This window comes from Bos mutus, chromosome 21, assembly GCF_027580195.1.
Source record: "Bos mutus isolate GX-2022 chromosome 21, NWIPB_WYAK_1.1, whole genome shotgun sequence".
In the NCBI taxonomy this organism is placed as follows: Eukaryota; Metazoa; Chordata; class Mammalia; order Artiodactyla; family Bovidae; genus Bos; species Bos mutus.
Window position 1 is genome coordinate 46,179,826 of NC_091637.1, and position 26,891 is coordinate 46,206,716.

Genomic DNA, 26,891 nt, shown 5'->3' on the forward strand with positions numbered 1-26,891 from the left:
AATGGATTTTAGCACCGTTCACTGAAAAAGGAGAGCAGGGATTTAGCATCTATTTAGGAAGCAATATTTTGGTCTTGATGATGCTCCATAGGACTCCTTCATTCACTGCTAGAAATTCAGATTTAATGCATAATACAGAGTACACAGAGGGACCATGGCAGGTGACAAAGATTCCTGCTTTCTACCTATTCCCTTCTTCTACTAGAAATGTCAGTGGTAAAAATGATGATTAAAGGTTATGACAAGCAACAGTCCTCTTTAAATAAGATATACAATTGAAGTTTTAAAGTAGAGGGTATACTCTGTACAGGGGTTTGCTTGGTATCTCGAAAGGAAAATATTCTAATTCTGAACAAGCTCATGGGTGCTAGGTCACTAGCAGTTTATTAAACTTACCCTTGACTAGGCACAAAGTATGCAAGATAACCTGGGAACCATATGTGTCACATGATTTGTTAGGGCCCAATCACACCTAATTTCAGTGGCTGAAGAAAAAGAGGCAAGCAATTAAGGGAGAGTTCGGTCAGCTTCTGTTCAACCAAGGACGGAAACCTGCACAGCTGGAGACAATTCTCAGCAAATTGATCAGAATTCCTTTACCTTAACTAGGGCCTGGCTAACAAGTCAATACCCATGAGTTTCTACAATCAAGCAGCAACAATTTAAGAACCCAGAACGGCAAGTCACCTTGGAGTAGGGAATAGCTCTCAGCCATGTCACTTTAAGGAGTGGGGACACCTGTTAGCTTGGGATAAGGTGGACTATTTTTCATGAATAACATAATTTTCTGGGTAACAACATGCTCACTCTGGGTGTCAGGAGAATTAATCAGTTGATCATTATCAGTTATAAAATAAACTGATAGATGACAAAAATGGGAACTAGGAAAACCTATGGAAATTATTACTCTCAATGGCATAATATCTGGGTATTCAGAAAGCTGTGTCTCCTATAAAAATAAAGAGAAAGACTTACATTTTAATGTATGTTCTCCACATGGGCAGCTAGGAGTCTTCTCTGAGTTGTTAATCCCCAGAACCCCACAAAGCGCTGTTTTATATATACTAATGTTTGCTTTTCTCTTGTTTGCCAATATGATGACCACATCTAAAAACAAAGTCTTTTCCTGGGACAGATCAGCTACTTTAAGGAGGTTTCCCTAATTCCTAAATAATGAACATGGTACTCTGGAAGGATACCAAGGACATTAAACATTTGGAAGAGTTAGAGAAAACAGTTACATATTTTTTTAATAATAAAATAGATTTACCTCCCCTCAGCCGTATGATTATTTTTGCAGTTGCAGACTTCAACTCAAAGCCAAAAGTACTGAAAACACACTTGTTGCTATCCAAATGAGTGTGTTGTGGATCCTATCCTTTACTGCACAGAGCAGGAAGAACCTACCAAGCAAAACTGCCTACATTCAGAGCAGCAACAAAAACAAAGATAAGGTCCAATCCGTTTCCACTAGCCAGCAAAAGCGAACCTGGTTAGTTTGCTTTAGTGCTGAAACAATCTTCTTGGATTCTAGTCTTTTCTTAAATATACAATTGCTATTTGGGAAAAAAAGAAAGCGAACAATTAGACACAGCTGCTTACACCTGTCCTGCGCTCTGTTCACACTTCACGGTGTATCTTAAAGTGACAGCATATTAAAGTGTCAATGTAATTCTTGCGCATTATGTGGCTAAAATAACTGAAAGGACAATTAGATTTCCTAGCATTATGTAACTAAACTTGAATCTTTTGGAGTGCCCCAAAATTCATATATTATGTGAAATATGTAATTTTCATAAGATTATAAAAACTTGGAAAAACTGAAGTTGACTTTCACAATTTATAAATTCCTATTGGCTTTTTTTTGTTTGTGCATTTAGAACATGGTCCTAGAATTCTTTGAGAGTCTACCATCATGCATTAGGCATAATACAGGAAATTTTGGATAAGAAAATTGTCACTCTAATATTTCCAAGACAAACACACAGCTAACCATATTCAGCTCTAAATATATATATATTAAAAAACCATACAGGAAACACTCCTAAAATCTTACACGGAAACCAAATATACCGAATTTGACTATAATGAATATCATAAACATGAAATGGGATCAAATTGCTTCCAAGCACCAAAAAAAGGAAAATTGTAAATCTATTAGAACATATATTCCTGCTAGTAAATTGTGGCATTCTTATTGTAAAAACCAGGAATGCAGCAAAATACTTATACTGTACAATTATTTCAGTAGCCAAAATAAAATAGAATATTACAAAGGAATTTGGCACAAAACAATTGTTCAGGGGAAAGCAGTTTAATTAAATTGTTCTTTTGAAAACTAATGATAGGATATGAATCACATATTCCAGATAAATGTTTTGGTAGAGCTCTGCTTCCATTAAAATCTCCCAGGGACAAGCCTAAAATTGCAAAATCTGAGATCCAAGTGAGTGAATATTGTATTCAAGTAAAGCATTTCATGGGCTTCACTGGTGGCTCAGATGGTAAAGAATCTGCCTGGATTGCAGGAGACTAGGGTTCAATCCCTGGCTCAGGAAGATCCCCTAGAGAAGGGAATGGCTACCCACTCTGCTATTCTTGCCTGGAGAATCCCCACGGACAGAGGCGCCTGGTGAGTTTATAGTCTATGGGGTCATAAGGAGTCAGACATGAATGAGAGACTAACACTTTCAAAGCATTTCACAGCAGATTGTCTGAACACTTCTCAGCATAATACTCCATACTTCAACTTATTACTCTCTTATAAACAAACACTTAGCCCTCTCTGAAGTGCGGTGTGGCTAGGACACACTGTTTTTATATCTTAGTTTTCATTTCTAACTTTTAGAAGTCATTTCCTAATATGCCAAGTAGTGCTAGGATCATCTTAATTTCTCATCTCTCAAGACTACTACCAAGTCATAGTTGGTAGTAGAGAACCTAGTTCCTACGCAAGGCCTGCCTGCCTTTCTCTACCCATGTGGACAAGCAAACTAGCACTTACTCCAATAAATAACTGGTTATACAGGGGGACATGCTGTGACGGCTGCAGTTGCTCGGGCTTGGCTACTCTGGGTTCTGCTGGACCAGTGACAAATGCCACAGCTTTTTAATGGTCTGATCCCTGAGACTTTCATCAGCCAACACTGTATTTTTCAGAGGTCTTAGGTGTCCTCTGAGACCCTCCAATAAACACTGCTGCATTATGCATCCAGTACTTTTGTTCCACTTGGATTAGAGAGCACAGTTAATATATTGTCTTATTTTTTTTCCTCTTTTATACAAGAGTAGGTAGGGTGAAAATCTTTTAAACTATAGAAATAATAAGTATATGTTTCACTGTTCATTTCAACTCAGGTTTGACAATGGGTAGATTGGTGTGGACTGTGTACATTGAAAGCAGTATTTAAAGTTGGGATATACTATTCCTTTACTTATTCACTCCTTCAGTTAGTACATATATCTATATGGCACGAGGCACAATGCCAGATGCTAGCAGTACACATATAAATGTGACATGATCTCATATTTTAAGAGAGGACTACAAAAATCCAGTAACACTATGATGTGAAATATGTGTGTTACATATATTGTAGACACACGTGCACATGGCACACATGCCCTCATGCACACAACATACACATGTACAGAATTTTATTCAGTGTCAGAGAAAGGAACTGTTCGTGCCATTTGGAGATACAGAAGAGAATTCATGGAAGTAGCTACATTTGAGTTGAGTTTTGAAATACGACAGAGTTTGCCCAAGGAGAAGTTGGGTTAGAGTAAATTAAAAGACGCTTACTCCTTGGAAGGAAAGTTATGACCAACCTAGACAGCATATTAAAAAGCAGAGACATTACTTTGCCAACAAAGGTTCGTCTGGTCAAGGCTATGGTTTTTCCAGTGGTCATGTATGGATGTGAGAGTTGGACTGTGAAGAAAGCTGAGTGCTGAAGAATTGATGCTTTTGAACTGTGGTGTTGGAGAAGACTCTTGAGAGTCCCTTGGACTGCAAGGAGATCCAATCAGTCCATCCTATAGGAGATCAGTCCTGGGTGTTCATTGGAAGGATTGACGTTGAGGCTGAAACTCCAATACTTTGGCCACCTGATGCGAAGAGCTGACTCATTGGAAAAGACCCTGATGCTGGGAAAGATTGAGGGCAGGAGGAGAAGGGGATGACAGAGGTTGGATGGCATCACCGACTCAATGGACATGGGTTTCGGTAGACTCCAGCAGTTGGTGATGGACAGGGAGGCCTGGCGTGCTGTGGTTCATGGGGTCACAAAGAGTCGGACACGACTGAGTGACTGAACTGAACTAAACTGAATCATTGCAAAAATAAATAGTGCATATAGTACTTCACAAAGAAAATTAAAGATGAAATAAAGAAGGCTTAAAGTGATTGCCGTCCTCATCTGTAGCTACTTCACCATTGGTGGTAAAGTACCAATCCAGAAAGGTCCAATGTATAGAGTCAGACTGCCTGGGTTTGAATCCTTACTCTTTCCTTTACTCATTTCTTGACCTAAGTTCCAGATTCCTATTGGTAAAAATGGGTGTAATAATTCACAGGCTTGTTGGAAGGATTAAAATAGACAACATGGTAAAGAACAGTACATAGCACATGGTAAATGTTCAATAAATATTTGCTAGTTACTTTTATTACTATTACGACTATTACGTGTAGTTACCGGCCATGTTTAGAGAATAATAAATGATAGTTTGGCACAGATAGAACATATGTATGCATCAGAGTCAGTGAAAACAGTGGATTCTGAAAAAGGTAAGTTGGGGTTCTCCAAAAAAGTCCTCATATGTCATGCTAAGGAATCTGGATTTGATCTCATCAACAAAGGGGGACCATGACTGGTCACAGAGTTCAGTAAAGCACCTGCTAAGCAACCTACAGTGTATAGACACCTGCAGTGTAAGAAGGTAATTAGTATCTTTTGTACTTTTCTAGGGCATGAGGCTGGGGAGGCCATCCTTGGAAACTACCAAGGTAAAGTGATGATAGTAATTGCATTACATTGTCTGTACAGTTTTTAAAAGGTAATGTACTTTGGTTTGCTTTCGATTATTACCATGCTCTGGCAATTAGAAACAATGTCACTGATAAAATATGTTCTTCCTTGCTGGGTGGGCCATCTTCTCGGAATGCCACTGTGTGGTAGTTTGTTTTGTGAAATTTGAGGAGGATTATCAAGCACCCAGAAGTATCTATTAGTATTTCCCGACACATGAGTATGGGTTAATTCCAGAGCAGGAAGTAGACCTGAGGAACAAACAGCCAGACTGAAAGCTTTCATGGGAACAAGTAATTGAGAAAAATTAGGGGCATCTCCCAAGGAAAAAAGGTCAAAGGGGTAGGCATAATCAAGCAGACCCTTGGAAAAAGAAGTCAAGTGACACTGGATGGCGGCGATGACGAGGAAGACACAGACACAGAGAAGACATCAAATAATGTAGCTCACTCACCTGTAGCTACCTCACCACTGATAGATCAGGTGCCAATCCAGAAAGGTCCAGGCTTGTGGTTTTCAAGAGTATCAACTGCAGCATCCTTGTCAAGAATGCACATTTCTGGACCCCACCCAGAATGGCTGAATTAGTAACTCTGGGGTTAGTCCAAGACATCTGCCAGCCCTCCAGGTCTCTCCCCATCTGTGGAACAACTCCCTAAACACAGTACTATATCTTCTGAGTCATGAAATCATATTCTGATGCCTCCTCTGGTATTTGTGACATTTATCACATATCAATATTTATGCCTGTTTATGCTTATTACGCATGAGACCAACAGATTTGTTCCTTTGTTTAACCCAGTGGTTCTCGAAGGAGGTGGAAGGTGATTTTTGGTTCCCTAAGGGACATGAGACAATGTCTGAAGACATTTTGGGTTGTCACCCTGGGAAGAAGGTGCTTCCGGCATCTAGTGAGTAGAAGCCATGGATGCTGATAAAACATTTTACAATGCCCAGGGCAGACCCCACACAACAAAGAAACAACCAGCGCACAGTGTCAGTAGAGCTGAGATTGAGAAACCCTGGTTAACTTCACAAAGAGGTTTCTTGAGGATCCCTGTTACGTCGGGAGTGGGGGGTAGGGGAGGGGGGGAGGGGGGAGGGAAGGAAAAGCAAAGTGGGGAAGTCAGTATCTAATCTGGTGTCTTCGAACACAAATCCCCACTTGCCTGTGAGGAATGTTTACTGACTGATGACTGACTCTGTTTATTGTTGGTCTGTAAAGGAAGTAGGAGCTTTATGACCCTGACCAGGAACTGCTGGCTCTGTTTGCTCTCCCTCTCTTGAGCTTGTCCTTCTGTATATTGTTTCTACCCCAACTTCATTCTTTGATTTGAAAGCAGTCAGGCCAGTCCTGATCTGGATCTCAATATACCCCTTGTGTCCTGGCTGCTTGGACATGGCTTATAAAAAGAGAGGGAGACTATTGGCGACTGCTAGTTCTGCTAGTGGGCGCTGCAGGGACAGCCTCCCTGAATTTGCTGATGCCAAGATTCCCTCCTTTCTTAATTTGGGAAAAGTCAGTGAAAAGGGGGCCACTAGCACCACCATGGAAAGATATGAAGCTGGCGAGAGCTGTGCCAGACACAGGAGGTGATCCATATGGCAAAGCAGCCCTGGGATCCCCACACCTTGGCACAGAGTGACACAGCAGAGGCGGGCACACAAGCCACTTATTGAGTGAACTTGGCTAGAATTTGAATGAGGCAGGAATGGGGCTTAATTGTGGGACAGAGGGGCAAAAAGGAGACAGACCTATGGAGAAGGAATGCTGGATGTTGGAAACATGTCCCCCACACACAAAAATGTGGAATCAGAACAAGTGAGAGTCACAAATATTTGGCTTGCTTTCTTTTCATGTAATGTGGGGGAGGCTTGTCTGCTGTGCTGTCCAAGAGAGCTTGCTGCTGGTGCAAAAGGCCATTACATTCCTGTGAACAACTCTTGGCATCTTTTTTTCACAATGATCTTTACAGCCCTCACATTTCCACAGGGTCTTTACACATTTACCACTGTTTGATGTAACTATCATGCACTCCAGTAGCCAAATGGAACACAGTTCTATTTTAATTTTAAAGGAAACTGTTTGCCTGTAGAGTCTAAAGTGTGGTTTATCTTACACCTGAGGTCTGGAGATGCCTGGCTTTGGGTCTTCTGATTTCTTATTGCCATGGAGATGGGCAACAGACCAACACTGGAAGGCTCACTTCCTAAAAGACACCGAGCCAGGAAGCATGAGGCTGGAGGATGGAAACACCTTTCAGGCAGTACCCTGGGAGTCTCTATTTAAACAGGTGACCTTGTGGGGAAAGGCTCCAGATCCCATTACCAACTGGCCGGCTGAGAGGCAGATTTGTTTTTATGGGCTCTCAAGGCACATGTGGGGGGCCAGGAGTAAATATGGAGAAAACTTGTTGAGGTCTCGCTCCTCTTACACACAATGTAAAGAAAAGAACATGATGCAAAGGCTTTTTTGAGAACAGCAACCTACAAGTAAATGGCCAGCAAACCAAGTGGTCATCATTCAATTAAAGTTTTAAATTGACTTTATGTAGTGCTGTGGCCAATGGCACCCCACTCCAGTACTCTTGCCTGGAAAATCCCATGGATGGAGGAGCCTGGTAGGCTGCAGTCCACGGGGTCACAAAGAGTTGGACACGACTGAGCAACTTCACTTTCACTTTTCACTTTCATACACTGGAGAAGGAAATGGCAACCCACTCCAGTATTCTTGCCTGGAGAATCCCAGGGACGAGGGAGCCTGTTGAGCTGCTGTCTATGGGGTCGCACAGAGTCGGACATGACTGAAGCGACTTAGCAGCAGCAGCAGCAGTGCTGTGCTCAGTACTTCAGTTGTGTCCGACTCTTTGAAACCCCATGGACTGTAGCCTGCCAGGCTCCTCTCTCCATTGGGATTCTCCAGGCAAGAACACTGGAGTGGGTAGCCATGCCCTCCTCCAGGGGGATCTTCCCAACCCAGGGATCAAACCCATGCCTCCGGCATTGTAGGCGGATTCTTTACCATCTAAGCCACCAGGGAAATCCATGAATATTGGAGCGGATAGCCTATCCCTTCTCCAGGGTGCCTTCTAGACCTAGGAATCGAACCAGGGTCTCCTGCATTGCAGTCGGATTCTTTACCAGCTGAGCTACCAGGGAAGCCCCGACTTTATGTAGGGGAATTTGCAAAAGAAAAAAAAAATGTATGAGATATTTCAGCTCTCCTGCTTCCTTCAAAAAATGGTGAAAAGAGGAAAACAGATGCCTGTATATGAAGGAGTTTAAGGGTCAAATATTGCTCTGCCCAGCAGTGCTGACATCACTTAACTCTCCCCAGGAGAAGGGCACTGGCATCACTTGCCAAGTTGGCCAACAACAGCCCTGAAGATGGGCTGCCCCAGCTCCCACTTTGTTTCTCCCTGAGTACCTACGGGGTCAACAACTGCAAATGAATATTGCAATTCGATTCTAAAACTTTGTTTTTATTGGCTTTTGGGGGCAAGAATTTTTTTTTCACAATTTATGAAAACACAGTGTAGCCAGTAAGTTATAATGTGAATGTGAGCTTCAAACTTTGCATAGTCATTAGGCTAATCATTAGTCATTTGCGGCTGACAAGGAGGGTTATAGTTTGACACCTGGCAAAAATCAAGCAGATTTCGGAGAATTTGGAGCTGGGAAATGAAATGGAAAAAACACCCTCTTTTTCCCTAGGAGGTCCCATGAAGTAACGTTTGCAAACCTCTTTTCTCCCCATAGAAGTGAACTGCCCATGATTCAGGGCTCTGATGTCTCTCCATCTCTGACTGTTGGACCCCCACCCCGCCAAGAGCCTTGTAAGCACTGGCCAAAGAATCCGCCTCCAAGGGTTCCCAGAAGTGAGCCTCTGGGAGTTACGAGAAAGAGATAAATAACTTCTCAACCTGATGCTTAAGCAACAAGAGACCACCAGAAAGTTTCAGTGTCAATTCTGAAAATATTTTTTGAAACATCATAGAGTCATGGGAGAAAGGAGTTTTAGAATGACAGAATCCTTAGTTCCTAACATCTCCATACAATTCCAGGTTTTCTTCTGTCCACTATCTAGGACCATTTTCTTTTGTGTAATGTGATCAAAATAGCGAACCCTGAGTTTGTCTTTTCTGACCCCTGACCTCTCACAGGTGTTCTGGCTCATTTCCTGAGAGTTATGTTTGATTTGGGAATGCTTCCTTCTTTTCTCCTGTTCCCTTGTTACAGTTTGAAACCTGGAACACACGCATACAAGACCCCGACTATCTCCCTGTGCTACCCAAAAACACTCTTAAATGTTCTCTCAGAACTTGGCAAGCATCTGGACAGGGACAGTTTTCTCACACTCTGGGAAATCAAAATGTAAAACAACAGTTCTTTTCTAATTTTTCAACCTGAGGATAAATTTCGAGGTCATTTCTTTTTCTTTTTCTATTTAACCTAAAAGTTTCTCTGTTTTGTACTAAAAAGAAGTCAAATAAATAATCTACTCAAATTTTCAATATGTACTAATAAAAAGGAAGCAGAAGTGCTAATGTGAGATTCTTAGGACTAAGCATAGCAAAGGGCCAAAACGTATTCCAAGATTATTACTTCAGAAGCAATGATTAACATTTTCTTAATAAATCTCTCTCTCTCCCTCTCCCTCTTCCTCCACCCTCCCCTTCCCCTTCCCTGCCTCTCTCAGATTCCAGAAGAAGAGACTAGAAAATATTACTTTTGGAAGTCACGCATAATTTTTGTTTTGAAATGGAGCTAGAGCCATGCTTGACACTACTGCTCTATTAATCCTGTTTGCTTAAAAAAAGAAAAAGCTTAAGATACCTAGCAAATCCTGATAGAAAAGAGATTTCTATGTTTTTTTAATTCAAGAAGAGGTATGCCAGTTAACTGAGCAATGCAATAATCTCTCCCTACTCCATCTGGCATTATTCATTAGAAATAAGCAAAACAAACAAACAAAAAAACTAGCCTCTTGAACTGTGCAAGTAAAAATATGATATTGTCTGCACTAAAAACATTTCCTTAGGGAGTGTCCAGGCTGGCTGCTAGAAGCCCACCCATCACTAGCATCATTCTCACCAATCTTCTCATCACCCGTGAGAGTCCTCTTTATACTCTAGTGGGTGGGGTCATCCCTGCATTGGAAAGGAAAAAAGACCCTTGAACCTTGGCAGAGAAGAATGGACAGGACTGAGGGAGACACAGCTCTCCTGGGTCTAGATGAAACTTTCTTGGTGTAAGAGTAGTAAAGGAGCAGCTGGTGCAGAGGTCCTGGAAAATTCACTGACACAGAGTAAATATATGAAAATCATTTTTAATTCTCTGTGATATAAAGCTATAAACCACAAGTTGAGCACTGAAGAAAATACAGCATATGCTGTATAAAATGCCCAGGTTATGTGGCCAAAAGAAATATGTGAATTCCATAAAGTACGTGAATTGCCCTTGTGTGAAGATTGGCTCATGATTGGAGCAAAAGACAGGTTTAGTGTTTTTGTTTGTTTTATTTTTCCAAATACATAATTTAAAAATATACATGCATCAATTTTTAAACTACCTTCATTCAATAAGTACTTATCGAGCACCTACTTTGTGCCAACACTCTTCTAGACACTGCATACATACATCAGTAAGCAAAAGAAGGTCTCAGCTTACATTCCGGGGAGCTGGACAGTTAACAAGTACACACAGAAATCAACATGATGAGATCAGAAGACTAGAGCAAAGATAAATGGGGCAATGAGAGCGAGAGAAACACAAGAGGCCGCTTTAGATGAGGTGGCCAGGGAGGACTCTGAGTGGAGATGACAAGTGAGCCAAGGTCTGAAGGCTGAGATAGAGCCAGTCATTTCAGGAGAAGGGATAGCAGGCACACGGGTTCTGAGACAGGAGAAAGCTTGGCATGTTCAAGGAATAGAGAAATCCCACTGCTGGGCATGTACCAAGATCACGCTACTTTTAGCCATGAAGACTTGACTTTGGAAACATAGAATATCAGACTAGAAGAAGCCTCCAAGATCATTTAGGGGAATAGCGTTAATCTCCAGGTGAGAAACAAGTCCCAGAGCATTCCATTGACTCCAGCTGCTCAAGCCACCAGCGTTGAACTAAAATGCTGGGCTCCTGCATTCATCTTCCTGCTTGATTAGATGTCTCTCTGAGCTAATGTTAATCACATTCTTGCCTGACACTTAAAGCCTGTCTACAGCGGATCGTTTCTGTCAATCTATCCTTTTAGGATGAAAATGAGTCAGAATTCTAATCAGTTCTCACTTTAGGACGTCTGAAAAAAAATTTTTTTTTAGGTATATTGGTTACTTTGCAGACTTTAAAAGGACACAAATATAGAAGTTTAAATTCTAAAGACTCTTTTTCCTTGAGACTTCAGCAGTACTCAATTAGATCTGATAGACATTTGCCATATTGTATCTATTTTATAAAAAAGAGAAATGCATTTCCCAGATAGAGTTTGATTACCAAAAATTGAGGATATTCAGCTTAATTTTGGATTGTTTTTCCTATAAAAGTATGTAACGTATTCAGTACTCAAAACTGGAGAAAATATTATTCAATAACCCCCAAATGGGAAAATTTTATTCTGTAGGAACTTGGCCCAGACTATGTAGAGTTGAATCCAGAGAATATACAGCTCTATTTATCATCTTGCAAACTTCTTCATTATGTCAAAACTAAATCTCAACTGTGCCCTGACTGCAAATAAAAAGCAATACAGGCTATTTTAGCTATCTCAATAAGAGTATTTTGAGAATTAATCGATTTTCCAGGAATGTTTAAACAATTTTATCAATTTTTGGTCAAGGTTCACAGTTCTGATATTACATTATCAGCCTTGAATTTAAGTTTTTCTAAAGAAATTTTTGATTTTTTTTATTTTTGGAAAGGAAAACCAATCTTCCAGCATGTCCACAACAACCACAGTTTTCAACTGCGCTACAACCCCAGCAATTCTGATGTCATTCTTCATTCCCACTATACGCTCAGCTCAAAAGGAGCTTTCCCATGGCCAGGTCCCCAGGTTTCAAGGGTCAGCTCACAGTTGTGCTTTCTCTTCTCAAGCAGCTTCCTTCTCAATGCTTTCAGGGTTCTCTCGTGATATAGGAAGAGCCCGAGTAAGTAACTAAAATATTTTCTACGTGACACAAGACTTTTAAGGGATATTCCAGTCCTCTATGACAGACTATAGATACAGGTGAGGAGCAAATATCCCTGATAAGACAATTTTATTTTCACTGGTAATGTTGCTTAGGGTTTAACCAGAAATCATTTAAAATAAGTGCTATAGTCAAATAAACAGCAAACATTCTGAATTTTACTGTACTTCTTGAATTTAGAGTTAGAGCTTTTCTCAAATAGCCTTTGGATAGCTGCTGAAAATAGACATGGTTATTAGTTCCAAATTCTCTCTTTCCCCCAAAACCGGTACTTAAAACAGATGATAGAGAAAAGTTTATGAATGCATTTTTTTTAAAAAAAACTTTAAAAATCCCATTTGTTTTTTAAATCAAAATAATCCCAAATCAGTTTATTTTAATCCTATGCTTTATACTCATATGATATTCTAATAATACAAGATGGGAATCTAAACCATGGTTAAGGCAATATCTCATTTAGCTAATACCTATGACAGGGGAACCTGTCATAGGTATTAGCTAAATAAGTAGATTAATGAAGTTGCTGAAAATTTTAAAGCTATTGAGATAAAACCCTGGTTGGGGACTGAGGGGCGGGATGGGGGAGGTGAACAGAGGAAGCAGTCATCATGCTGATACTCACTTTAGAAGCAATTCACTTTCCCATGACAAAGATAAGAAAGCCATTTAAGAATAATTTAACCTTTCAGCTTAAAAAAAAAAAAAAAAAAAGAATGTCTGAAAAAGCCCATTGACAGGCATGAAGAATCCAAAGATGCTTTGCCTCATCCTCCTTGGGCTCCTCATAGAAGGAGAAGCCTTTGCAGGTAAGCAGAAAGAAGAGAGACGTGTCCTTATGTGTTAGCTAAGGGAGAATCTTCTAACTAAGCCCATGTCATTAGTTGAGGAATAATAGCTACTGTACTTTAAACAGATACCAAATCTGTTTTTTTTTTTTAGACAAAAACATAAATTAAGGGGAAATGAAACATTTTACAAAATTTCCACAATGTGAGTCATAAAAATAGTATGCTCCTCTGGCGAGTGATTTAAAAAAGACCTCCATTTACAAAATAGATAAAAGAAAAGAAATTAGAAATAATATTTCAAGATTATGAAATGCATTACCATTGGCTTAAAGCTCAACATTCAGAAAACGAAGATCATGGCATCCGGTCCCATCAGTTCATAGGAAAGAGATGGGGAAACAGTGGAAACAGTGTCAGACTTTATTTTTTGGGGTTCCAAAATCACTGCAGATGGTGACTGCAGCTATGAAATTAAAAGACGCGTACTCCTTGGAAGGAAAGTTATGACCAACCTAGATAGCATATTCAAAAGCAGAGACATTACTTTGCCAACAAAGGTCCGTCTAGTCAAGGCTATGGTTTTTCCTGTGGTCATGTATGGATGTGAGAGTTGGACTGTGAAGAAGGCTGAGCATCAAAGAATTGATGCTTTTGAACTGTGGTGTTGGAGAAGACTCTTGAGAGTCCCTTGGACTGCAAGGAGATGCAACCAGTCCATTCTGAAGGGGATCAGCCCTGGGATTTCTTTGGAGGGAATGATGCTGAAGCTGAAACTCCAGTACTTTGGCCACCTCATGTGAAGAGTTGACTCATTGGAAAAGACCCTGATGCTGGGAGGGATTGGGGACAGGAGGAGAAGGGGATGACAGAGGATGAGATGGCTGGATGGCGTCACTGACTCGATGAACATGAGTCTGAGTGAACTCCGGGAGTTGGTGATGGACAGGGAGGCCTGGCGTGCTGCGATTCATGGGGTTGCAAATAGTTGGAGAATACTGAGCGACTGATCTGTTCTGATATATATTTATATTTATTTATTATTTAAATATATTTATATTTATTATATATATATATTTATTTATTTGGTTGCACCAGGTCTTTTTGTGGCATGCAGGATCTAGATCCCTGACCAGGGATTGAACCTGGGCCCCCTACATTGGGAGTGTGGACTCTTATCCCCTAGGGAATTTCCGTGGATTTTTTTTTTTTTAAAGAAAGGATTTGTTTCCCTTATCAATAAGTCTGAAAAATAATTGTAGCCTATGATAGCAAGATTATTCTACATAAGATCTTTGAGACAAATTTTTTCTTCAATGTTTCAGAGCACCGGGTCCTTAGACAGCCTCTCTTTCTATCTACTCTTCATTATTATTGGGCTGCTGGAGAAATGATTAAAACTGTCCAGTAGCAGCAAAGGCCCACATGCATGTAGCATTCACTATGGATTAGGAAACTCTTAACCAATGGCTTGGATTTGTGTTCAGTGGGAAGGACTACTGAACATGAGGGAGGGGCAAATCTATTTACTGAGGGCCCTCCTGAGTTTTCCACAGTGTAGATAATGTGCTTATGGGGTTCCTTGTTTCCCAAAGAGAGGCAGAACATTGTCAAAGTAAAAATCCCAAGAGTAATATTAATGAAATTTCTTTCTGGGGTTACGGGCTCTCATCCCCCATCCTTCTGTCTTTCTCCAGAAATCCACACCTGTCTAGAACGTCAGGTAGCATTCCTACCAGTGCACAAAATAGGACTACTTTCTCTTGTTTTAGGGTCAAGCTTAGGTTATACTAGTCTTTTTAATTAAATCACTATACAAACATAGGACCTTTTAAAGTTTGCCTGAACTCACTGGCAATGACAAATTTAATTTGTAATAAAGCAATTAGGTGGGGGGAAATGGCATTTTAAAGCATTTATTCCCTTAACACATATTCACTACCGCCCTACGATATGCCAAGGAGAACATAATTAATTGTCACCTCTACCCATTCCAAATATATTATCCACCCTGTGCACAGTTTTTATTTGATTATGTCAATAAATAAAATCTCAAATGATGACTGCATGGAAAAAATGACACACTGCATCTATGTGAATCTGTGGTGTGCCCACCACCCAGGACTTTCTGGCTTTGGCTCAGGAAGTACAGAAAGACATTTCAATTAAATAAAACAAATCCCAGAAAAATCCTGATATGCTCATGCAGCTTCAAAAGCAAAGTTGAAGTTACTCACAACTTTCAGGATCCTTTCAGGATTCTGTAACCATTTTGTGCTATTATAAGTTGCCATTGATTGATTTAGCTAAAGGACAAAGATGAAACAAAAATACAGTTTATAAAAATGTGGTTCTACTCCTTGCTTGCTTTACTTCAGACACATTCTCTCCATGGTTAGAAACAAGCCATGACAGTGGTCTAGCCCCAGATTTCTATGCATGGTGAGAAATCAGGCATAACCATGGTCTAACCCTGAATGTGATCTTAATGTTTTATACCACGGACAAATCATTAACATATGGAAATAACCCTCTCAGCCGCTCCATAATTTTTTTTAGATCTATAGACTCTACTGCCTTGACTTTAAACTCCATCTTGAATTTTTTCCACTGTTCTCTCCCAATTATAAAAGGATTTTCTTTTCTTTCTTTTTCTTTTTTTTTAAGGATCTATTGGGGAGAAAAAAAATTTCATTCCTTGTTTCCACCCTGCTGTTCTGTTGGCCTCAGTGGCTGCTCAACGTCCCCTCTCCAACCTCTAAATTAAGTGTTCATTTTCAAGTTCACTGCTGTTCTCCCCTCCCCCTGTAAAGGAAGGCTGTGGATGGTCCCCAGCCCAGTCCCTCGCTCTCCGCTGGGCTCCCCACCAAGCAGCCTCTCACCAGAGCCTGTCCTCAGATTTCTCTTTTTAATAAAGTTTATGGTGGGCTTATACCTCTAAATCATTTTTACTCATCAGGGCCGCTCACCTTCCCTCTGTAACAACCGACACTCACTCCCCTCCCGTTGCCTGGCACTGATTTTTTGCCCCTGTAACCTCTCTCAGTAGGACAGAGTGTGTTTTCTCTGGCTGGAGATAATATATTCCCATATCACTCTCACAAACCACAGAATGAGCTCCGCAAGGAAACTGCCCTTCCACTTCCCGTCATTGCTAACAAAGCAGTTTACAGAAATAAAACCAATGAGAACCACAGGTTAATGAGATAGTTAACATACACACACACACACACACACGAAAAGAATTCTTTACATAAAGACTTTTTTTTACAGAACTGCCTGTAGGGTGTTCAGCCATGGTTCCCAAAGGCTGACCCAGTGACCAGTCAGGCTTAAGATTCACCCAGGAGGGTGTTAAACATAAATATCCATAGGCCCCACCCCCAGAGTTTCGGATTCAGGGGGTCTGAGGTTTGGGAGCCTCAGAGAGAGACAGAATGTAAATCAATCTCAGCAGCTTGAGTAAAAGCCCCATAAGCACATATATAACAACACATGGCTGCCAAATTTTCAAGCCATGTGAGACCTTAGAATTCACACAGTGATTAATATGTTTGAGGAGAAGTATGATAAGACTTCTCAGTGCAAGTTAAGTCCTGATGTGAGGAAGATGAAAGCTGAGGTGTGTATCGGCCTGTCCACTCACCGGCAGCCTGTACCTGTGCCTGTGCAATAAACTGTGAGGACGCCACCTCACCCCTACTTCTCCCTGCCTTCCCCAGCACCCCCAAAAGATGTGCCGCACATCTCTTTGACAGGACATGTTTGCAAAGATCAGTCTTTATAGGATGGCCAATTCAGTTCATTTGCAACTGATTTATGTCCCATTCAAAAATGAAACAAAACAAAAATGATGAAAAATGACTCTGGGCAAAATAGTGAACATCTCAGTAATTCTGTCTTCCTGAAGCACAATGAGCCATTTCCCTTCCTGGGAATAAAAGTGTGAAGGGGATGTAAGCTAAAACCCCCGTGGAGTGTAACTTCGATAAATCTGTGGGGTTTTGAATATCACTCTTTCCACACCAGGACAGACCATCAAATGCACATGTAGTAAAATTCCCTCCTACCTAGGGTCTTGCTTATTTGCAACTGTCAACCTATTTTAAGCAAGAGTATTTTTCTTACTAAGGAACCACCGGACCATCTCCCTTTCCCCATAAAGAAGTCCTTTCCCCATTGCCCTCTAGGCTTGTGCTGTCTAATCCCATAACCACTAACCATGTATGGCTATTGAGCATTTGAAATGTGACTGTCAATAAGTAGATGTATTCTAAGTGTAAAACAGATATCAGATTTCAAGGACTGAGTATAAAAAAAAGAACGCAAAACATTTCAATCATTTTTCCAGAGACTAACATGATTGCTACGATAATGTTTTAGATATATGAGGTCAATTAAAATATAGTTGCTATGCTAAGTCACTTCAGTCGCATCTGACTCTGTGCGACCCCATAGATGGCAGCCCACCAGGCTCCCCCGTCCCTGGGATTCTCCAGGCAAGAACACCGGAGTGGGTTGCCATTTCCTTCTCCAATGCAGGAAAGTGAAAAGAGAAAGTGAAGTCGCTCAGTCATGTCCGACTCTTAGCGACCCCATGGACTGCAGTCTACCAGGCTCCTCCGTCCATGGGATTTTCCAGGCAAGATTACTGGAGTGGGGTGCCATTGCCTTCTCCAGATGAGATATAGTTAGGTGAGATATACTGTTAAAATTAATTTTATAAAATGTTTTACTTTAAAAAATATAGCTTTTAGAATGTATTTTATTTCAAGTAGCCAGCGCTGTTCTAGGTGAAGTCCAAGAAATTACTTGTCATCTCAAAGCTTGTCACCTGTCCTCCAGCGGCGCCTTCAGTGCTGTGCGCGGGCTCACTCCACCCACCTCTCATCGTGACATGCCTCCTGGAAACCCTCTCATCTCCTTGTTATCCGGTCCCATCTCCAAACCTCCACTACAAGCTTGAAACGTTTTGCCCACCACCATTATCAAGTAATCTCTCCCTTTTTATTTCAACAGATCCTTATTTCCCATATCTCTTTCATGAAATCATCAGTTTTTCAATGAAGAAAACAGTTGCATATTATTCACTTCTAGACATTCCAGTTTGGCCACAGAACTCATAGGGCTCTCGTTTCTGATTGTTTCCCAACACTCATTCATTTGTTTGTTCAACAGCATTCACTGGGCCCCTCCTGGAGGCCAGGCACTGTGCATCCCTCGGGGGTTACCTAAGGATGTCAGTGCACAGACCCAAGGTGATGTGTAGAGTAACGTCAACAGGAACTCACAGATAAAACTGATGCTCTCCTGTCCTCAGACCCAGGAGGACTCTCCACTTGCAAACACCCTTCTGAGGAAGGATTTAAATGCAGTGCTCACGTAACACAAGTCTTCCAACTTGGAAACCTGAAACCTCCTGACTCCCTATTAAACATTTCCCCTCTCTCACATTTTGTATTCTCCATAGTGTTTCCCTGACTACCTTATAAACTCCATTTGTCTTTGCAGTTCCCATTTCCTCTGCTGACACAGTATTAAACACCATGATTTCCTATAAATAAATATACATATATGCATGTGTGTGTGCTAAGTCGCTTTAGTTGTGTCTGACTCTTTGCGACCCTATGGACTGTAGTCTGCCAGGCTTCTCTGTCCATGGGATTCTCCAGGCAAGAATACTGGAGTGGGTTGCCGTGTCCTCCTCCAGGGGAACTTTCCAACCCAGGGATTGAACCCACATCTCTTACGTCTCCTGCACCACTAGCGCCACCTGGGAAGCCCCATATATATAAATATGTATGTTATATATAAGACTATGCATATGTATAGTCATTTATTTCCTACAGTAAGGTAGGTACTATTACTGTTTCTATGTGAAGATATGAAAAACTGAGGCACAGGGAAGTAACTGATGTTACATGGATAATAAAGAAGCAGAATTTAAACCCAGGCAGCCTAACTCTAGAGCCAGAGTTCTTAAATACTAGGTAATCCTGTATCAGAGAGAATACAAACAAGCACCAAGGAACATGTAAGCTTGAAGCTGGTGAGGCCAGCTGGTGCCAAGTGAGAAAAGCCACACCAAAAATGAAGCCCATGTAGGGAAAGGAAAGCTCAAGGAAAAGAGGGAGAGACAGAGACTGAGAAACAACATGAGAAATGTATGAGATATTACTGATTATTTTATTTTTACTTATTTTATTTTATTTATATAAATCTCGAGGATAAGAAGCCAGAAACTAAACTACCTTTAGTCTTCCTAGTTATACAAGTAAATAAAGTCTTTCCTCATTTGTAGCTACAGGTTCTTAACTGGGAGTCCAACAACAATTGTACACAAAGTTCTTTGTATAAAAACAGAACTATGAAACAATGTACATGCATGTCTCTGGGGAGAATCTCAAAGGAGACCTTGATTCTACTTAACTGCTGTGCTTACAGTATCTTAGCCAAATCTCCTCTGCCAGATCAGGTGGGGACACTTAGAATAAGGCTGTTTTCATGTGATAGCCTATGCTCACATTAGGTCTATCCCTAGAGCTACACTTATATGGAGGAAAATGAATGATTTCTCATAAAGCCAAGTGCTACAGTGCCTAAAATCTTTCCATAAAGGATTTATTACTTACAATTTCTAATCATCTTTCAAAATGCAAAGCATGTTTCTGTTAAACATAACAGAATTGAAAATGCATGCTTGCAACCTAAGGGTCCATCAGTGGATGACTGGACAGTGGATGGAGAAAATGTGATACATCATATATATATACAATGGAATGCTGCTGCTGCTGCTGCTCTAAGTCACTTCAGTCGTGTCTGACTCTGTGCGACCCCATAGACAGCAGCCCACCAGGTTCCCCCATCCTTGGGATTCTCCAGGCAAGAACACTGGAGTGGGTTGCCATTTCCTTCTCCAGTGCATGAAAGTGAAAAGTGAAAGTGAAGTTCGCTCAGTCGTGTCCGACCCTCAGCGACCCCATGGACTGCAACCTTCCAGGCTCCTCCGTCCATGGGACAATGGAATGCTACACAGCCATAAAAAAAGGAAACTGCCACTTGCAACAACACGAATGGAATTTGAGAACATTAGGCTAGGTGAAACAAATCAGGCAGGATGGACAAATGCTATATGATCTCGCTTATATGTGGAACCTAAAAAATAAAAAATCAAACTCATAGATGCTGAGTACAACATTGGTAGTTGCCAGAGGCGGGGTGGGGGTTGAGGAAAATGGATGAAGATAGTCACAAGGTATAAACTTCCATTATAAAATAAGTCCTGTGGATGTAATGTATGGTTAGTAACAGAAGCAGAAGATATTAAGAAGAGGAGGCAAGAATACACAGAAGAACTGTACAAAAAAGAGCTTCACGACCCAGATAATCATGATGGTGTGATCACTCACCTGGAGCCAGACATCCTGGAACGTGAAGTTAAGTGGGCCTTAGAAAGCATCACTATGAACAAAGCTAGTGGAGGTGATGGAATTCCAGTTGAGCTATTTCAAATCCTGAAAGATGATGCTGTGAAAGTGCTGCACTCAATATGCCAGCAAATTTGGAAAAGTCAGCAGTGCCCACAGGACTGGAAAAGGTCAGTTTTCATTCCACTCCCAAAGAAAGGCAATGCCAAAGAATGCTCAAACTACTGCACAATTGCACTCATCTCACACGCTAGTAAAGTAATGCTCAAAATTCTCCGAGCCAGGCTTCAACAATATGTGAACCATGAACTTCCTGATGTTCAAGCTGGTTTCAGAAAAGGCAGAGGAACCAGAGATCAAATTGCCAACATCCACTGGATCATGGAAAAAGCAAGAGAGTTCCAGAAAAACATCTATCTGCTTTATTGACTATGCCAAAGCCTTTGACTGTGTGGATCACAATAAACTGTGGGAAATTCTGAAAGAGATGGGAATACCAGACCACCTGACCTGCCTCTTGAGAAACCTATATGCAGGTCAGGAAGCAACAGTTCGAACTGGACATGGAACAACAGACAGGTTCCAAATAGGAAAAGGAGTACGTCAAGGCTGTATATTGTCACCCTGCTTATTTAACTTCTATGCAGAGTACATCATGAGAAAGGCTGGGCTGAAGAAGCACAAGCTGGAATCAAGATTGCCAGGAGAAATATCAATAACCTCAGATATGCAGATGACACTACCCTTATGGCAGAAAGTGAAGAGGAACTCAAAAGCCTCTTGATGAAAGTGAAAGTGGAGAGTGAAAAAGTTGGCTTAAAGCTCAACATTCAGAAAATGAAGATCATGGCATCCGGTCCCATCACTTCATGGGAAATAGATGGGGAAACAGTGGAAACAGTGTCAGACTTCAGGTTTTTGGGCTCCAAAATCACTGCAGATGGTGACTGCAGCCATGAAATTAAAAGACGCTTACTCCTTGGAAGGAAAGTTAGGACCAACCTAGATAGCATATTCAAAAGCAGAGATACTACTTTGTGAACAAAGGTCCATCTAGTCAAGGCTATGGTTTTTCCAGTGGTCATGTATGGATGTGAGAGTTGAACTGTGAAGAAAGCTGAGCGCCAAAGAATTGATGCTTTTGAACTGTGGTGTTGGAGAAGATTCTTGAGAGTCCCTTGGACTGCAAGGAGATCCAACCAGTCCATTCTAAAGGAGATCAGTCTTGGGTGTTCATTGGAAGGACTGATCCTGAAGCTGAAACTCCAGTACTTTGGCCACCTCATGCGAAGAGTTGACTCATTGGAAAAGACCCTGATGCTGGGAGGGATTGGGGACAGGAGGAGAAGGGGACAACAGAGGATGAGATGGCTGGATGGCCTCACTGACTCAATGGACATGAGTTTGAGTGAACTCTGGGAGTTGGTGATGGACAGGGAGGCCTGGCGTGCTGCAATTCATGGGGTTGCAAAGATCGGACACGACTGAGTGACTGAACTGAACTGGACACTATATTGTACATTTGAAAGATGCTAAGAGAGTAGATCTCAAAAGTTCTCATCACAATAAAAAGAAAATTGTGACTGTGTGTGGTAATGGATGTTAACTAGACTTATTGTGATTATTTTGCAAAATATACAAACATTGAATCATTATGTACACCTGAAACTAATATGTCAATTACATCTCAATTTAAAAGAAGAAAATGCATGTTTATGTCAGCTCTTTCTCCAAATCCCACTAAAATGACAGTGTGTCAGTTCTGAATGTTTGTCTGCAGACCATTTCTCACTCTTCCCTTGTCCTCTGCTCTATTATTCAGAGGGACCACCTTCTGCTGAGCTGGGCCTCCCAGGCTTCCATGGGTTTAGCATCTAGGAGCACTGATAGGAGACAGTAGAGAGAAGAGAGAAGCCAGAAGACCTTCCCTCTCCCTGTCTGCCTCAGACAGGGAATCTGGCAGTGGTTGAGGCTCCTCTGAGACCAGCTACCACTAGACGGATATACTCCGGTTCTCCAGCTATCGCCAGGTAGTCCTGACCCTTGGGCTTAGGTCACACTACCACCTCCCCCGTCCCTCCAGCCAGGGGTAACAGAATCAGTAATTTACAGAGTGAAAAAAAAATGAAAAAAATTCCTGTGAAGAAAGAACTTGGAAATACATTTTTAGAATCTGTCATCTTTCATTCAACAAAGAAAAGGATTAGGTACAAACAGAACCCAAAAAGAAAGAACTAGACTTATTGATTTTGCCACATCCCAGATGGTAAAGCGTCTGCCTACTATGCAGGAGACCTGGATTCGATCCCTGGGTCAGGAAGATCCCCTGGAGAAGGAAATGGCAACCCACTCCAGTACCCTTGCCTGAAAAATCCCATGGACGGAGGAGTCTGTTAGGCTACAGTCTATGGGGTCGCAAAGAGTCAGACACGACTCAGCGACTTCACTCACAACACATGGGATATTGGGGAAAATGAGGCCTTTCCATGCTCAGATTAATTCACTGTACCATTCTTCAAGCAATAATATCCTATGAGAGGCAAAAACAGCCCACAAAAAACTGAAGCCGTGAGGTTTGGCCTGGTGTAACCCATGCCCACTTTGACAATGCTTGCAACAACTTAGAACCCAATGCCCTTGACTCTCATCAAGGAAAGTAACCTGGTAAAATCACTAATGCTCTGTGGTTTCACGTTTTATCCTTTATAGTTTACAGTCTGTCTTATTCAGAAGCATAGACATCTCCTGTGCAATATAACAGTGATGATTTCAGCAATAATTTAGTCTGTCCTGTGCCCTCCCTGTCACTTGTGTGTTAGTGCCCCCCTGACACATGGTTCCAATCTTGTGTATTCCACTTTGATTCAGTCAACTACAAGAGTTTGGGGCTTTCAGTTTATTTCATGATTGTGAGTCTGTATTCAGTATAGTTTTTATTGTCATGTAGGTCAAATACCATCCACTATCCCACTGACTTCTCTTTCAGGGTCCCTGGAAGTTAGGTAAGAGCACTTGACAAATTTAAATCAGTGAATTCCCTTTCCATAAAAATATCTATATAAAAAGAAGACAAAGTTCTAATGAATTGGTACATTTCAATAAATACCCTAGTCAAATCCAGTTCCATGAAATGACATTTTTTAATTCACTGTGATGAGATTCCTATTAACTCGTCAAATTGTGAGCTCTTTGAGGGCAGAGCTAACCTAGAACCCACATGCACCGGATGCTCAATATACTTTGCTAAATGAATGAATGAAGGCTTGCAGGAATGAATGAGTAACCATAATGTCAATATCATGTCTCATTTAAATCATTCTTACTTCTCCTTGCTCATTTGAACACAATGCTAATTTAGGAAATTAGCATTAAATGAAAAAGACTATATATTCCTCAGAGAGTTTAATAACAATACTCTGGCTTTTCAAAGAAAGTTAATATAAAAATTAGGAAGGAAAGGACGAGTTTTGCTTCAGTTTCTGAACTCTATATAAAAGATGGTCCAGGGAGTGCACACACCTTATTGTTTAGTTGCTCAGTCATGTCTGATTCTTTGTGACTCCATGGACTGTAGCCACCCACGCCCCCTCAAGCTCTTCTGTCCATGGGATTTCCCAGGCAAAAATATCAGAGAGGGTTGCCACTTCCTTCTCCAGTGGATCTTTCTGACCCAGGGATTGAACCTATGTCTCCTGCATTGGCAGGTGGATTCTTCACCACTGAGTCAACAGGGAGCCTACACATACCTTACATTTGAACATTAGTTGGATTTCCTTCTTTCTGTGTTTGGGTTTGGTAACTTGAGGTTGTTATAGACTGAATGTTTGTGGCTCCCCCGGAATTCACATATTGAGGCCCTAACCCCCAGTATGATTGTATTTGGAGGTGAGGTCTTTGGTGGGGGTGGGGAGGAAATAGGTTTAGATGAAGTCATGGGGGATCCCATGATGATGAAATTTGTGTTCTTATAAGAAGAAAGACATGGGTGTTTCCTCTCTCCATCACCAAGAAAGGATACAGCAAGAATGTGAGTGTCTACTCAGGACAGGTAGAGGGTTCTCATCAAGAATCAAATTGGTATCTTGATCTTGAGCTTTCCACCCTCCAAAACAGCCTCCAATCTATGTAATTTTGTTATAGGTGCAAAAGCTGACTATGAAAGAGGCCACATTCTCATCTTCTCTATCAGAAATGTAATATTATTTGCATGTCACAGACACCTTCCCTTGCTTTCAGCCACCAGCCTAGATTCGGTTGCCTCTTCAGGTAAATTAAGCAACATGTCCATTCAATGACCAGCCTCACTCATCAAGTATTCCCTAACTGTGGTCGTAAGGGTTTGCTTGACCATCACTGTTGGATGGTACTTCTGCTATTAAGCTCCATCCTAGGCATATTGTTGGAATTGACACAATGCAAATAAATGGAAACTTTCACTACAGTTGCAGAGCTTTTAATTTGAAAAAATAGAGTTCAGTAATTTAGTCACAGATTTAATTTTTTTCTAAAAAAATGCTCCAAATCATATTAAAACCCACAAGTTTTGTTTTCTCTTGGTAAACAGACTTAATACATTGCCCTGATTTGTATCTCCCTTTAAGAGCAAATGCATTTTCCAGGAAATATGGCACTCTGCACTGGCAAACAGATGTAGGAATAAATTCTTTAAGCACCATTAAAGAAGTTTACTTGAAATTTTGGAGTTTCACACCAAAATGCTAACTATTAAATAGCAATCTGCTATATGCAATGCCAAGTGGAAGTCTGCTGTCATAATTTACTTAGACAGAGTTACGTTTTTACATCATTTTGATAAATTTCCTTTGCTCACCAGTTAAGTCACAAATCATTCCTTATGGTTGTCATGTGACGGCAGTAAAATATTATATACCTTCAGATGACCTCTATCGAGAAATGCTTTTCACTGCTCACATTTTATCTGTCAAATAGTATTTTCTTTAAGAAGTAAATATAAATGCCATTATTGGGAGAAGCTACCGGCCTAGGACAAGTTCTAGCATTTAGTGTTCTGACAGATCTTAATTTGGATATCAGCCAAAGTCAATAAAACTTGTTCATGCAGAACCTTACCTGGTTTTCACCACATCGAGAGGGTGCATCAGGCAAATTTCTACAAGACCTGAAAGATGATAAAGAAAAGTCCAATAAACACTTATGCAAAGACTGGCTCCTATTTTCTTGAACGTATTGGTTTCTCAAGTATGAAGATTCAAATAAAACACTTGGACCTTTGGACATGACAGGTAACAGAGGCTAATAGCAAAAGGCTAAAGTACAACAAAATTTTATTTCAATGGAAGTAAGATATGTGACTACGTTTTTTAAAAAATGGAGTATAATTGCTTTACAATGTTGTCTTAGTTTCTACTGTACAACAGTGTTCCTTTATGTACAACAGGATTATGTATGCATATATCCCTTCCCCTTGAGCCTCCCTCCAGGTCATCACAGAGCATTGAGCTACATTTTTATAAGTGCTCTGGCACAAGCAGGGATTTTAAATAGAGGAGTGATACTAACTTCTATTACTATGTTCTCCTATCAATCTGATCATCTGTCCAGTAACCCTTCCACTGCTCCCAATCACATTTATTAACATGCCAACACATGAGTGGTGATGCTCCAATCTTCTCCCCTTGGTAAATACACCATCTCTCTCATCACAGCATGGAAGTTCTGGAGTCCCAAGCACCTCTAAGTCTGAAAAGCCAATGCCCAACTAGAAGAAGAGCACAAACACTATCATGCAAGGATTAACTGTGATTGGTGAAAGAACAGTTTCTTCAGTGTTCAATTCCCTGAGCTTTTCCTTCTCTCTGGAATGTTGTCCTCCTGTCAGGATACACACACATATACTTCTGAGAATCCTACTTACCCCAGATCTCAATTTGGACAATTATTTTCCCAGAAATCCTAAGGCAGAGACTGTTAGTTGTCCCCTAGCATTCACCCTCTTTTTCTTCCTGGTTGCCCAGAATAAATACATCATTTCCCAGCCTCCCTTGCTGCTAGATCATCACATGACCAAGTTCTGGCCAATGGGAATGTAAGTGAAAGTGGTTTGAGCAATTTCTAGGAAGTCTTTTAAAGTTACAGAGACTGCTCCTCCCCTCTCTTTTCCTACTTCCTTCTGGTGGAATGTGGATTTGGGGCAGGAGAAGTCACCTTGCACAATGAGGTGATTTGGGGCCTGGAGGTCACACACAGCACAGCAACAAGACAGAAGTAGGTCTGACATCATGGAGTTCTGGTCTACCTCAAGACATTCATGTTAAAATTTTTCTATTTCTTCTAAACTATTGCTATTTGGGTTTTGTGCCACTTGTCCTTGAACCTAATTCTAACAGATACAGGTGCCCTTTGATGCACTCCTGCAGTACCCTGGACTTGTGTTATTACATGGCACTGCAACTGTTTGCTTGTCAAAAAGCTCCATAAGGACAG

General features: G+C 41.0%; 1 protein-coding gene across 5 annotated transcripts in view; it reads right to left on the reverse strand.

The window, feature by feature from the left end:
• Positions 1-26,891, reverse strand: part of SLC25A21 (solute carrier family 25 member 21) — a 526,466-nt gene that overhangs the window by 188,536 nt on the left and 311,039 nt on the right. For all 5 annotated transcript variants that reach the window (XR_011461727.1, XM_005891791.2, XM_070358760.1 and 2 more), the window contains exon 2: positions 25,518-25,566. Coding sequence is in view for 4 of the 5 variants with exons in the window: in XM_005891791.2 (XP_005891853.1) it covers positions 25,518-25,566 (49 nt within the window). In the remaining variant the exon portion in view is untranslated. The remainder of the gene's footprint in view (positions 1-25,517; positions 25,567-26,891) is intronic.